The sequence below is a fragment of the Toxorhynchites rutilus genome, chromosome 3, assembly GCF_029784135.1.
Source record: "Toxorhynchites rutilus septentrionalis strain SRP chromosome 3, ASM2978413v1, whole genome shotgun sequence".
NCBI classification, from domain to species: domain Eukaryota; kingdom Metazoa; phylum Arthropoda; class Insecta; order Diptera; family Culicidae; genus Toxorhynchites; species Toxorhynchites rutilus.
In genome coordinates, this window is record NC_073746.1 from 298,792,106 (window position 1) to 298,806,964 (window position 14,859).

Genomic DNA, 14,859 nt, shown 5'->3' on the forward strand with positions numbered 1-14,859 from the left:
GAATGAAGGGGTAGAAGTATCAAAATTTGGTCAACTTTGTAATCATTGTACACGTGCACACCTATTAAACGAGAGGTGTTTTGACTTTGAAATTGAAGTTTGGATCATTCCACCCTCAATCAGACGCACAAATTGACGTTCGACTCGATTAATTGCCTATTCTAAATCTTTAAATATTGTTCAAGATGATGTTGTAAAATTATGAATGATAAAAAAAACGATTTTTATCTGCTTTTTATTCTAGTCTACCCTTTTTTGGAAGTCTGTTGGTAAACCATGATTTCTTTTAAAATTTTCCTATTCCCAAAACTATGAGGTTAAACGAACAAGAAAACAAATTACTTTCGAAACAATTTACAATTACATCCAATAATGTTCATGACAACGGAAGGGCACCCAAATGGTGCAACAATCGATTCCTCGAACCCGTAGCATGTAAGAGATTGTCAAAATGGACTTGTTAAATCCTTGTAAGCCATCAACCCGGACACGCCATATTGGCTCCCGTTTTTTGTTTTGTTTTATTCTGTTCTCTCTTTCTCGCTTCATTTTCTACAATCAAAAGACTGTCACTCCCATTCGAAAGGAACCGTTTTTTGGTGTGCTTCATTATTGGGACAGACTTACGAAAAATACGTCAGCAAACGGATCGAATGGAACAGCACAGTGACAGCCGCGACTACGAATCAATCCTTCAGTTTACTCCTGCTCCTCCTGCTGCTCAATATGCTGGCCCACTCCCCATCGCACAACCCTTTTGTTTTCGCCCGGTATTCTTCGCGAAGGTATGCAGGAAATATAGCGGCAGCCGAAGAAGAGAATCCAGCAGACATGAAGCGATGAGGATTGTGTCCTCATCATCGTTCGTCGTTCAGCTGTCAAGTGTCACGCTGCCTGTCGGAACGGGGAGTTATCGGGACTGCTTTTGGAAGAAAAAAAAATTGTATTTGTAATACAAATGACGTTTGAAGAATGCACGCTCGGAATGACACTTGAAAGCATCGGTGGCGGCGTGATTGAGGTACTACTTTCAAGCCATCCCCCTCCCCTTATCGAGTGTTGTTGTAAGTTATTTGTTGTGCCGTTTTTTTCTCGTTCTCGTTTCTGTTTTGTCGAAGCTATCGGAATTTTCTCGGACATTCAAATCGTGTTGGAGCAAATCCAGTTGGCCTTGGGAAGGTTGACAGCTCCAAAATCAAATCGCTGTCCGTGTTTGTGTGTGTTTTTGTGCGAATGTGGAGAGAAGTGCCAGGGCGTGACAAAATGATGCGAAACCATGACGACGACATAAAATAAAATATGGATAGTGCGGAAGAGTTGATAGTGTTTGTCATCCTGACCGGGGGGTGAGTAAAGATAAGACATGTTGTTTCTTATTTTTTGTAATAATAAAAATAATTTATTTTCACATTTTTTTCAAGAAGATTTTTCTCAGTTTGTTTTCACTTCACTCGCCTGCTGGGACGAGCCTAAAAAGGGACACTTTAAAAAATAAATATAAATGGTTTTTATTATAAAAACTGATAGATTTATCGCGATTTGTATTTGTAACAGCCTGCGGGGTATTTGTCGATCGGTTGCAGTGGTGCGATCGCGACAAATAAAAATAAAAAGCCTAGAGAATTAGCCGAAAGTCGGTGAAACTTTTCAGAAGAGTGGGGGGTGTTTTAAAGATACTTGTTTGCTTTTTCCTCGTATAATTATTGATATTTTTGATATTTCAACTTGCATTTCGTTTATCGTATGAATAAGGGTTTTGCTTGTTTTGTATTTTACATTACTGTATCTCTTTTTTATTCTTTCATTTGTTTGTTGCCATGTTCGTGGTCTTCATTTAGAATGAAGTTCGCTTATCCGGTAATATCAATTGTAGTAATTATCTACGCCTTCATAGACCAATATTTATAGACTATTTACAATGCTTTGTATTTGTTGCGATAATTTTCCCTAGGCGGTAAAAACTTGTTTATGATATTTCATGCATGCTTTTCTTCTCTTTCTTATTTCAGACTGATTAAATCTAACATGTTTTTGCTTTTTTGTTTGTTTTTATTTTTTACTTACTACAATTAGTATTGTAACTATGCTTGCGTCATCAATTACCCTAAGAGACTATTATTTATCTAGAGCACAAAAGAGGACAAAAATATTGCACATTTTTATTGATTCATTCGCCTTTTCTCTCTTTTTTTCTCATTGTTCACCGTTTTGTCAGTGTCAGTGCGACTTAAAGCAAATAAAAAATAATATTCATGTTTAAAATATAATGAAGGTACCATAAATGAAAAGTTCGTTCCACCATTTATCAATATATTCCTACAAAATACTTAAGCTAGAGTTTCGTTCTCATTTCGTTAAGATTCTTTGATGTTTTCTTCTGCTTTGAATTAGCCCCGTTCCACCGCTCGCGGCGGCGGCGGGGTGCATTCGTGCAAGAATTTGGTGTTGGTGACAGCTCGATGAAATAATACACTCTTGACAGGAAAAGTACTGTACTCGTATATATAAAACCCTAATAAAATCAATATCATATTCCGTTGATCAGTTTGTTCGTTGTTGGTTTTTGGGAAAGTTTTCCATTTCAAGTAAATAAATTACACAACAAAAAACTACTTGAAGAGTTTTAGGAACTGGAGAAGCTTACAATTACGACCTTATGAAAGCTACATTTTTGTTTATTTGTTCGGTTTGCTTTTCATTTATACCACTTTTTTTTGTATGTTTGCTAAAGTTTGCTAAAATCCTAACCGTAAGAAATTCGAAATCAGTATTTTATTTTGTCCTACTTCTTCACCGCTCTCGAAAGCGGTTGCTCCAAAATTTCGGAGCCGGGCAGACGCCTCCGGAATTCTAGTAATTATAGATATATCACTGGTCACTTCAGTAAAGTGTGATTTACGTCTGAACTCGCTATCAGGTCAAGCGGCTACCGCGTTTGTTTTTATAGTTTTCCACAACGCCTCCGCGCCGAAAGTTCGCTGGATAGACGGAAACTAATTTACGATAACGTTAAATTACACAATAATTGAAAAAAAAAAACAGAGAGTCAAACGAGATCACGTTTTTTTTTTAGAGGAGAGACTTCCTCCATCACCATCATCATCATCATCCTCGATCGGTCCTAGATTGAACAAACTTCTGCTGTTCGAGTGCTTTTTTTTCTCTCTTGAATTGCTTCATTGCTGAGATAACATTGCTTGGCGTGGTTGCGCCTCAATTAAATCTAATAGAGATTAGCGGAAAGACGATTTTTGTTCTTTTTTTTTGTGTTTCGTTTTCCGATGGGGGTTTATTGCCAGCTGTCCGTTTCCGCCACGGATCTTACCGCTGGCGACGGTCACGACGAGAAGGAATCCGGCGTCTGTTGGCTCCGGCGGGCCTCCTCGGCAGGTGTGGCCGCCGGCGAACGGCTGTGGCTTAGGAAGGTGCTCGCCGTGGGCCGATCCTGTTCCGCATCCTGATGCTGGGACATAGGCGATGGAATGTTGGTGGCTGTGGGTGGCGAACAGGCCGAGATGGGGGAGTCGGAACGGGACATGCGACCGCCGGCTAGCTGGGACGAGATACCGTTCAGTGGGTGGGGGAGGAGATGTGAGAACTGCGAGAGTCCAGGGAAGCCAGCGAGTCCACCCAGTGGGGGGAACAGAAAGGGATTGGCTGCGGCTGGAGGGAAGCGTTGGCCGGACCCGTTGAGGAAGTGATCGGCGTAAGCACCCGCATTCGGGAGGTGACTCTTGAAGGCCTCCAAGTTCATCGGGAACTTTTGCGAGTCGGCGTACAGTCTGGCGAGGAATTCCGTCTGAAGTGGTCCCGGGAATGCGGTGAATTGTTTCTCCATAGGAAGCATGGTTTCGCTGCTGTCGGAGCTAGTGGACAGTAGCTTGCGGTGAAGATTTAGGTTCGATGCGTGGCGATCGCGACTTCGTTTCGATGGGAAGGCCGCATTGCAGCCATCGATATTGCACTTGTGCAGCAGTTTTAGATGCACATTTTGATAGTGAGTCTTTACCGCGAAGTGATTCTGGAACATCCGACCACAGGCGGAACATTTCTTTGGGTTATCTTTGTCGAGAGGTACGTTGGGATCGCTGAAGCAGTTGCCCTCTTCGCAGTAGTCGACATTGTCATCGGAGTCAACGTCCTGGTGGGGGCTGGACCTCGGATTTGGTGAAGGACTTCGCGATCTTGCAGGACTGGGTGGTGCAGCGTTCATGAGATAACTCAGCGGAGGAAACTGTGGTAGTCCACCCCGTTGCAGCATCATCTCATTCAGCGGCCCTTGGGACAGATTTTCCAACCGCCGCAAAGTGTTCGCCGAATCCAAACTCCCACTGCTCTTTTTACTATCGGCGGAGCCCGGGCGTCGCAAATCCTCCGCTTCCTGGTCACCCGATTCGTTTTCCCGCTTCGGATGCACCAACGACATCGGATTCTCCATCAGTTCCGACGCGGGTTTCACATCTATCGAATATTTGGTGAATTTTTCATTTGCATTCACATCGGGCGTTGAACGCTTCTTCGACAAATCCAGTGATAGATTCTCGGCCTCGTCCTGATGCTCACTGGGTTCGGTTTTGATCCGCACCAGAGGCTCCTGCTCTGGGTGACTGCTCGGACCATTGGATCGTGACGAATCCTCGCACTCTTGTTTATCACTCTGCTGCTCCATCTTGATCTTCTTGATCAACGGCTCCGGTTGATCTTCCTCCACTTCCCGCTCATCGTTCTCATCGGACAAATGTCCCGAACCGGCGGACAATCGCTCGGACGGAATCGCACATCGGGTCGGGTTCGTACTTTTCCGCTTGCGTTTGTTGATCGACAGGAAGGCGTTCATGTCATCCCGCGTCGCATGCGACGACTCGTTAACCGACGAATCTTCGTTGCTATCCACGTTGCTCGCAGCGTCATCTCCGTCCGACGAAATCGACAACTTCTCCGATTTCATCTTCGACAGACTGAAATCTTGCGGTTCGTTCTCGTGCGAATCGTGGCGCTCCTCGGCTAGCCGTTCGTTTTCGTACTCCGCGTGTTCGGTCTCGGGGGTACCCGAGTGACGGAACGACTTGACATCCTCCGATTCCGAGCTGAGCGACATGTCGAAGCCATGCATTTCGTCATCATCGTCGTTACCGTCGATCACGATTCCGTTCGGGTCATCGTCATCGTCGTCATCGTCATCAAGATGGCTTCCGATGGAGCTACCTCCCCCGAGGTGGTGCTGTCCAGGCGAGAGGTACTTGTCACTGGCGTCACCGAGAGGGCTACGGTAGCGGTAGTTCTCCGGGCTGAGCGAATGCCGCTCGCGGTGTTTCTCCTGCTCCTGAAGGCGCCGGTGCATGCTAGCTTCCATGTTGGCTTTGAACTCGAGTGCGGAAAGCGACGGGTGACGCATATCGCCTGGTGGGATCAGTGGGAAGGGTGCGAAGTGGTGCAGCGGGTTGAGTCCGTTCGGTAGCTGCATTCCACCCGTTGGCAGAAGGATGGGATGAGGCTGCGCGCTGCGTCCATCGTGGGGAGAAATCTTCCGGCGTAGATGGGGCGAGTGCAGTTTGGGGTTGGGATTTGCGCTGTGGCGATTTCTGGAGCGGCGCGAGCTGAACATCATGCTGCAGCCCTCCACGGTGCACTTGTGCATCTCGCGCAAATGTACCGCCGAGAAGTGAATCTTCAGGGCACCTTTGTCGCAGAATGTTTTGAAGCACACGTTACACTGGACGCGTTTCTTGCCGGTAGCTGGGTTGACGAACTGAGTGCCCAGGTTGGGTGGGAGTGCTCCCCACTGGCGTTTGTTTGGTGATTGGGGTTTCTTGAGGTGAGCTCCCGGCGGTAGACCAGCCGCAAGGCGACTCACATGCCCGGGAAGACCTTGTCGGGTGAGGTGTTGGTTGGCGGCAGCTGCCGCTGCCAAATCTCGACTGAGATTCAATACGTTCTCCCCACTGCCATGGTGGTTCTTCTCCTGGTCGGATTTGTCCGATGGTTTATCCGATTTGTGGGGGTTCTTATGGGGATTGTGGTGGTGGTGGTGGTGTTGTTGCTGCTGGTGATGGGGATGGTGATGGTGCGAGGACAGCGGAGATTTGCTGCGGGCTTGCTCACGGGCAGCTGACGCGGCCAGCAGATTGGGGAAGGATTGCGCAACGAAGCTTGCGGCGAGAGGGTTTCCGGACACGGCGGCTGCCATAGCGGCGGCCGAATGGTTCAGAGAGTTAGCGAGCGACATGGCGACCGATGTGGGCGGAGGTGGTGGTGGAATCTGGAACGGCAGACCGTGGCCAGCCATCGAGAGATTCATGAAATTCGCCGCGGCGGCTGCGTGTTCGCGTGCACTTTGCGACGCTTCGGAGGATTGCGATTCGCGACGCTTGGCGGTCGCCTGAGAGTACGCTGCCGCAGCGGCCGCATGCTGCTGGCTGAAGTGATGTGCTGCGGCGGCTTCTGGACTCAGCCTTGGTGGAGGTAGACCGGCCGTGAATGCACTGAGTCCGGCAGCGGCCGCACTGAGCTTGCGGAAATCGAACGGTTGCATTGACTGCAGACGGTTCAGGGGATGGGACGAGAGTTCGGTTGCCGACGGCATGCTGGATGTTTGGGTGTGACCACCGTTGCTATTGCTCTGATTCTTGCTACCGCTGTGGAGGTGGTTGTTGTTGTTGTTATTGTTGTTGTTATTGCTGCTGCTGCCGCTATTGCTCATATTAGCATTGGCGCTGCTCGGGGAGGTAGACGGACTCTTGAAAAACCCACTCATATGGTTCGGCGTTAGTCCGGCGGCCAACTTCTGATGCATTTGGGAGGACAATTGCAGCTGAGAGTGTTGCAGCGAGCTCAGATGCATATTCATCGGATGCGTGGCGATTCCTGGCGATGATAGTCGTCTGCTTGGAGACATAACCATTTGGGTCGATTTTGGGGGGTTTAGTCGGGCGATTGCGGCGTTGTTTGTTTGTCCTTTGTTTAGTGGAAAACAGCGGTCGATTCGATTGATTCACTGGGACTGGGACTGTCGTGTGTCGACTGGTTTGTTCAGCCGTTCAACAGCTGGCTAACGACGACGGAGACGACCGAAGTGTTGGGTGTCATTTTTCAATCGCTCTGTAAGTGGAAAAAAAAGAGATTCGTTGCGTTAGAAGAAGTGGTTATCAACGGGGTGTTTTTTTGTTGTTGTTGTTCGTTTTCGGGTGAAATCGTGCTCAGGCTGAAACGCCGATCGTGTTTGGAGAGAAGGAAAGTGCGCCATAAGGGATGAGTTGCAATTTTTAGACGCTCACATCAAGCACATGTTTTCGCTTCGTGATTCAATTTTTTTTGTCAGACTAATTGACTGAATCCGATCGTATGTTTGATTTTCGATGTGTTTCGAACTGACGGGGAGCAAACCCGAAGAAAGGTGGAAACGTTTTAGAGTGTGTCATCTCGAAGGAAGACGGAAATGGACGGTTGATCTGTTTATGGCGGGTGACTGTCGCTGGCATGTGAAGATAAGCCAGATTAAAGTGATATTTTCAATAAAAATAAACTGCACTTTTCCGGTCTCCACGCGGCCGGAAATTTGATTGATTGTAGCGCTAATGTGATTTAGATGTCCCGGCCGCGACCGCGCGCTAAACCGCGGCTCTGTGTAAATGGGATTGTCATTCTCGCTACCGATTGTTTGTTTTAGATCGCCCAAGCCAGCGCGGGACACAACGAGAGGGTTTTGTGAACGCCAGAGAGACATATTGAGGTTATGTTTATGATAAGTTTCCGCCGGCGCTCGAAATAAACATCGCAAGAACTGGAGCTCTGGCTCCGGCTCTGACAGATGGTTGCCCCGCAGAACGATGAATAATTGATGACGTTTTGTGTGTCTTGTCCAGGTAGGGGCAGTAATTCTGTGATTTCTGGAGGCTATTGGTTGTGCGGATAAACGTTGTAAAATAAGGGACCAACCGAAAAGGGTTCCGTTTCTCCCAGAAGAAATGCCACTTTCGCTTCCAGAAATACGATTGGTGAGGGGGGGGGGGGGTACTCCTAATTGAACGAAACTATTAAGGATTCGGCCCCGCGTTTGGGAGCTAACTCACACTCGAAAGGTAAATGAAGAGAAATGAGAATAAATTAAATATTTATTCGATTTTTGCCCGTCGAGTTGGCTGGGCCGAGTAGCGAAATTAAAACGAAAACGAGTGCAATCGATCAGGGGTGGCTGTGGCGCGCACGAAATTCGCCGCTCCTTCGCCGGGGCGCACGAGGGGCCTTTCGACGGAGGCGAATAAGTAATGAGAAATAATTGCATTTACCCGTCGGCAAGGATACGGCTAACCCGTTAATGCTAACGAGTGAGCAAGAAAACACAACGGCGTGTTTGCTTCTTTCGATATCGGGCACGCTTTCTTTCCATTGCATGAAGAGAGAGTGAGAAAAAAATATGATTAGACCGTGAACGGTTGTCAAAATTAAGAAAGAAAATAACAACAACAACAAAAACGGAAGGCGGAAGCTGAGTGCACCGTGGAAGCGACAAGTGCAGCGACCCTCGGCACTGATTAGCGCCTGCTTAGTTGGGTTATTGTTTAAGCATCATTTATCTCGATATGATCATCGCCATCGCGATCGTGCGAGCTTCTCCTTACCCCCAAGCCCCTCTGGGGGATCGTCGAGGGGCGACACACACAATGCCTCCGAGTATAATCATCTTGGAGAGAAAGAAAATCACACATATTTATTGTTTATTAGCATCTCTCTTAGCGAAGGTGGATCGCGCGCGCTCCCTTTGGGAACACGCTCTAGCAGCGATGGTTCAACAGGGGTTAAGGTCCGTCCTTCGCCGGCGCCTGGCTGTGTGAGAGCTGTCAAATTAGCGAAACAATGGCGGTGTGTGCTTGCATGACTGCGCCATTTTTGGTTTTGCTTTCGATCTCCGAATTCACTTTCACCACTTGGGAGGGCGGCCCTCATTGAAAGTGAAGACGGTGGCATCATCGGAATCGAATTTTGTCCCCGGGTTCGGTTTTGGTTTTCTCACCCGTAATAAAGTGGCAAGTATGACAAATAGGCAATTGAGTCGTCTTCTTCGAGCGGCAATTTGCTTTCGACAAAAGCGACAACCGGCGGATAATGATAATGGTAATGTCACACATTTGTTAAGCTGACACCGTGAAATCAGTACCGAGCGAGCGAGCGATGTCATTTGGGTTTCGTTTGTCGATCTGTCAATTTGTGTTGGGCGTGAGGCGAGAGGAAAGGCGGCGAGAGGCCAAGAGCTGAATAGCGCGCGGTGCAACATCGGTTGGTTGCCATTAGCGAAAGGGACTTGGCATTTGATGAGGCAGTAGTGACAGTTCCGTTCCTCCCTGTTGCGAGCGAGCAGAAGAAGACATTGCGCCGTTGGAAAGCACAAATGTGCTTTTCAATTATTTCGAGATTAACCTTCGTCGGGTGGAAGGGATAGGTAGGAGAAGGGGGTGAAGATAAACGAAATGCCGCGTCGATGATGTGTAATGACATTTAAAAGTAAATCATTTTTCTTCATCGAAACAAACAGCATGTGTGCGGGGTGTGCGGTCGACACGACGACGTGTCGAACGCCGGGGCAGGGAGACCGGTAATCATAATCAGAAAGAACCGGGTCTCTGGCAGACAGAGCGGGACCTGGACGAGGTGGAATTCTACGAAACGACCACAGAGCACGACCGGTGTGCGGTGCAAATTGATCGCGCGCAAGAAATGGCACGCTGATTGAGTGGCTATTAATAAAAATGATGTGACTGCTTTTCCGCGTCAAACTGCAGCAGCCTGGTCTTCGTCTTCCTCGTCGCCATCGTGTAGGTTGACAACTCTTCCTCTGCCAACGTGTCGCATGTCATCGGTATTGAATGCGGAGCCAGCGTGAGAGGAGGCGCTGCTGTCGGTCTGTAATTACAGAACCAGTCCGGTGCTGTGTGTAATGACAGTTGTATTCAGGCGTGACACGCGCGAATGGCAGGGGAAGGAAGGTAATACCCGCACTCGAAAGATGTCGCTGCACTTGATTTGTTGTCATCGCGACACGGGGTAGGACACAAAGTAGACTGGAGCTGCATGATTATTACTATTTGTTATTGCTCACTCCTGCGATCGGGCTCCATCGTGAGGTTTATCGAAGCTCATAAAAATCAGGCTTGTGGGGAGGAAAACCTGTTTCTGCATTGCGTTCTCGCTCTCCCCCTCCTTCACTACCCGGAGCTCGGAGGATCATTACTTCATGCTCGCTCATTATCCAAAGTGCGTGCGCGATTTTTTCCTCCTCCTTCTCCAAGATCGCCGCGGTTTTTTTTCATTTGATCGATCGACCGTCGATCGAGTCGGATCGAGACGGTCATGGTCAACGCGGCGAACGCTGACGGACAGTTCAAAAATTCAAAGCCATAAAGCAATAAAACTCAAAAGAGCCCCGGACTTTGCTAGTATAGCTCTGTGTTCCTGCGCTTCGTATGGTGTCCCAGCCCAGCAGCCAGACAGAGGTGACATCTATTGTAATGAAATCTATTTTGACAGTTATTATGCTCCCAAATATCCGCAGGAGCTACGCGTTTAAGACACGGTCTTAAGCCGCATTAAGTAAGGCGATCTGAACCAGGAGAAAACAGGCAGCAAAAAGTATCAATCACGGCTCGGTTCTCGTTGGTATTTGTGGGTATGTGTGTGAGCACCATTTTATGGCCTTTTGTGGGAGCGCTTGCCAGCTAGTTCTGGCTGCGGGATCACTGGTGGGAGGGGGAAGAAATCAATAAAATTGGACCGCCGCATTCGGTGGCCTGATCCAGAAGTGGCAAGGTGTCAACCGTTGCGATGGAAGAATTAATTTTTAATGTATTTTTGGGCTATTGGGGGGACAAATTTGTCAATCACGTTGCAGCAAATGGACACAAAAAACGGTACTCTGCAAACGATTATTTCTTTAACTTATTAATTTTTGACACTTTGGCTCGTTTCTTCCTGCGCCCATTCAGCTGTTGACAGCTGTTCAGTTCGGCGTCGTCACCACCGCCAAGAAACGGAAAGAGGCGACTTCCTAATGAATTTGTTTTCGTCTCCACCTGTAGACACTTTTATAGATAAAAGTTCTGTCATCGCTTTTTTTTCGTCCGTATTTTTGTGCTCTTCGCCGGTGCAATGGCCCCCTGCAATCCGATTCCAACTTAAATCATCAAACATTGACGGCTGAAAATCCTGCCCTGGTTTGTCCTGCCTTCTTGTTTGTCCCACCGCCCGTTAGTCTGCTGCCGGGGGATGACAGTCTCGAAAGGAGCCACTCGAAACCCCTTAATTAAGTGTCATCTTCGTCCATAAATCAGATCGCTGTGCCAGTTCCCTGTGTTCCCTCTACGCCTGGGATAATCTTTCGTGCACCTTAATTTTCAAGCTTATGTTTTATGACCCAGACGAGAACCAGATTTCGTAACGAAATTACGTATAATTTGATTGCCCAGCAACCTTGCGCGGTGCGACGATTAACACACACACACATACACACAGACATCAAAAATTGTCCTCCTCATCGATGGGAAGCAAAGTAGAAGACGATAAAAATGAACAACTCTCGGGCAGATGTGTCGTTTGTCTGTGGGTTTCACTCTGTTTCCAAGATTGAAAACAATTACGATGATTGTTCTTCGGATAATTGTCTGAATGTGATGTACTTAACCCTACCGAAACAAAGCCCCATCACCACCATCAGAACATCTCCGGGTGGAATTTACTTAGACTCATTTCCGGTAGATAACTCGGGTTTTTCTTCTTCGGGATCCTAGAACCATTAGAGCCGATGACAAACATGATTACTTCAGATCGCGCTCTGGCTCGCGCTGCGGTGTCAATCCCCGGGCCATGATTTATCCGACGCGCCACAATCAATTCGCACATGCTTCATTAGTGATGTAAATCGTCGCTCCAGCGCCACTCTCCCGACAAACCGGGCTGAACCCACCCAAAAAAAAAACATCAGTGAACAAACGAACACTTTGATATGCAAATTCAATCGGCTCGCGAAGCTCGCGTTTTGGCACTCCTGCTTGCGTGCGCCGAATCATCAGAGGGGTCTTTCAGGGACTACTAACCCCCCATCGGCGGGATTTTTCGTCCAGACAGACAGCGCCTCCCAAAATACTCGGGTAGAAAAAAAACCAAGACTGTGTCGGGCGGGCGGGAGAAAATCTAAACAGGTATATTAAGTTTATTAAAAAGCACTTCACATGCAAGCTCATTATAAAACGATTCTTTCCCACCATAATATCCAGCGGAGCGCCCCTCGCTCCTCGAGCGGGTCGCTTTTCGTCAGCATTTGACAGTTCTTCACTAGAGCATCATTATCATCAACGGCGGCAGCAGCAGCAGCAGGCGGCGACGACGCGCTTCATTAGTATTGTTTCCCTTTCGCCCGCAGCAGCAGCAGTTGAATTTCGATCGAGAAGTGTAAAACAAATGGATTTTGGAAACAAAACTTACTCGTATCTAGCGTGATACGAGTAAATTTTGTTGTGACGAAATAAATTCTGACCCAACGAAAACAAGTTTGGAAAACCAAAACTTGATGGACCACCAAAATTCGTTCTGTTCCCTTCCATTCGCGTTCGCGTCTGGAGGATTCCAATTATGTGTAATTTGTGCTTAATAAGGCTTTTAATTTTACTGCTGCTGCTGGTGGCGTTGCTCGTTGGTGACAAGAGAATGGGTAAGCCGAAAATTGTTTTGTTTACACGCTTGTGCTTGAGGTGGTTTGTTTTCGTTTTGGGGAGGGGCGGGAAGCGCGCGCGGAATCGCGCTAAACAATTAGCAAAGAAAGCAGCGCCTCCTATGATGATGAGCGGCAATTAAGTTCGGTCTGGTGGCGTCGGCTGGACAAGAGATAGTGCCGAGGAGAAAAAAGACTTCGAGAGGCGCACCTTTCAATAACAGATGTCGTGATTGGTGTGTTTGTGGCGGTGCTTGCCGATGCTTTCGGTCTGTGATTTCGCGTTCGTGTGCTCGGATGCATCCTTTTTTTCCCCTGCACGCGTCTTTTTAGTCCGAGCCCCGAGTGATACAGTACTTGACAAAATTAGATAGGCATTGTTAATAACATAATTAGATTATCATTTCCTAGCTCAGATTTTTTTTAATAGTGCTCTACCCCTCAAAATTTAAAAAGATTCCTATCCCTGGAAAGAAACGTCAGAACAATGTGCTTGATTATTTGTTTATCATTATTAGTGCTCGATTCAATCTGATAATATGAGGGAAAAGCAAGTTTCCGTAGATATCCGTAAATTTATAGTTAAACCCCGTCAGGAAGGTCTTTCTTATAGAGAAATTGCTTGAAAATACGGTTTAAGTGAAACAGGAGCACGAAAAATATGCAAAAAGCATGAAGAGCTCGAGACCGTAGCGGATTGGACCGGTAGAGGAAGGAAGCGGAAAGCTACGACCAACGATGATCGCTGAATTTCTCGAGAAGTGACTAAAAATCCCATCGCTACCAGCCGAGTGATTCGTGAAAATGCTGACATAAATATCTCTGAACGAACTGTGCGTAGAAGACTGCAGAAATTGGGTTATAACCATCTATAACCCTTGATCCGAAACGTTACCAGGTTTGTTTACTTTGTATTCAGCATACATTATTGGCTGATGTTTATTTCTGCAGCCTCAAATTCGCCCCAAAATTTCATCGACAAGCTGATAGAGTTCCGGAAACAGGATATCTGGTAAAGATTTGTAGAATGGCTTAGAGAAGAGGTTCAGTTTTCAACAAGACAACGGTCCCAAACAAACCGCTAACAAAACCACTGCGTACTTCCGTGCTTCCTGTATTAAGCTATCGGAATGGCCAACACAAAACCCGGACTTTAATCCAATAGAAAATTTGTGGTTCATTTTGGATCAAATGATGAAAAATAACAATTTCCCAATAAACTCTCTTCTTAGTTTGTGTATCGTTCTCATGTCGCTGTAGCCAATCGGATGCACGATAAATATTCAATCAATCAATCTAGATTTCGATGAACCGTGTATTGTTGATATTTTCGTCTCTTCGTTTTCACCGAAAATTCTTTTTCAGAGAGAAAGAGATGTGGAAAATCTCGTTCTCGGAAGTTCAACGAGAATGGTTTTTCGTCTCTCATTTGGTACTGAAAATATGGAGCGAAAAATCATAGCTAACTTTACCAACGTTAATCTGTTAGGACAGCGTCCAAACGAACTGCATTTGGACAGCGTCTGAATTGTACAAATATTAATCCATCTCATGTTCACTTCACGATGAAACCCAATATTGCCGCATATTTTCATGCAATGTTTTCAGCTGTACTGAAGAAGTGAAAAACCATTATCGGCATCAAGGAGTCACTGAAAACGAAACCATTTTTCGGCAATCATAACTCACCGAAAAATAAAAATCGGCTTTGCGTTTCTCGCGAGAATCGAAGTGAGCGTATAACATTCTCTCGCCTCCTATATTCTCAGCTATTTTTCCCTGTGGATGAAAACGGATGTTTTTCGTCTCAAATCGGCGAGCATTTCGATCTCTGGATAGAACACTTTGAATATCCATCTACCTGAGGTTCTAGCAAAAATAATAAGGTTTGAAAGTACCGCAGGTGCGTACTTTATTTGGTCCAGTACTGTAGATATATGTTGGAGAGGGGTGTAGAAACAGAGACAACCACGCCACGCATTAATTCCACATTCGCGATAAATGATAATGTTATTAGCCGTGCAAATGCTCACTGATCGACATGATTGTGATTAGTGGGTATGCCCATCGGCGGCGCGCACTAGGCGTTACGTTTCGCGGTATCGACTGGGAAAAGTTTTTCCATTGGCGCAGCGAAAAACCTATCATTGCGCCCCGCTGAT

General features: G+C 46.8%; 1 protein-coding gene across 1 annotated transcript in view; it reads right to left on the minus strand.

Moving 5' to 3' along the window:
- Nucleotides 1–1,415: 1,415 nt before the first annotated feature.
- Nucleotides 1,416–14,859, minus strand: part of LOC129778339 (uncharacterized) — a 34,377-nt gene continuing 20,933 nt past the window's right edge. The window contains exon 2 of the mRNA XM_055785205.1: nt 1,416–7,098. Within this exon, the coding sequence (XP_055641180.1) occupies nt 3,338–6,901 (3,564 nt within the window). The 5' untranslated portion in view covers nt 6,902–7,098 and the 3' untranslated portion in view covers nt 1,416–3,337. The remainder of the gene's footprint in view (nt 7,099–14,859) is intronic.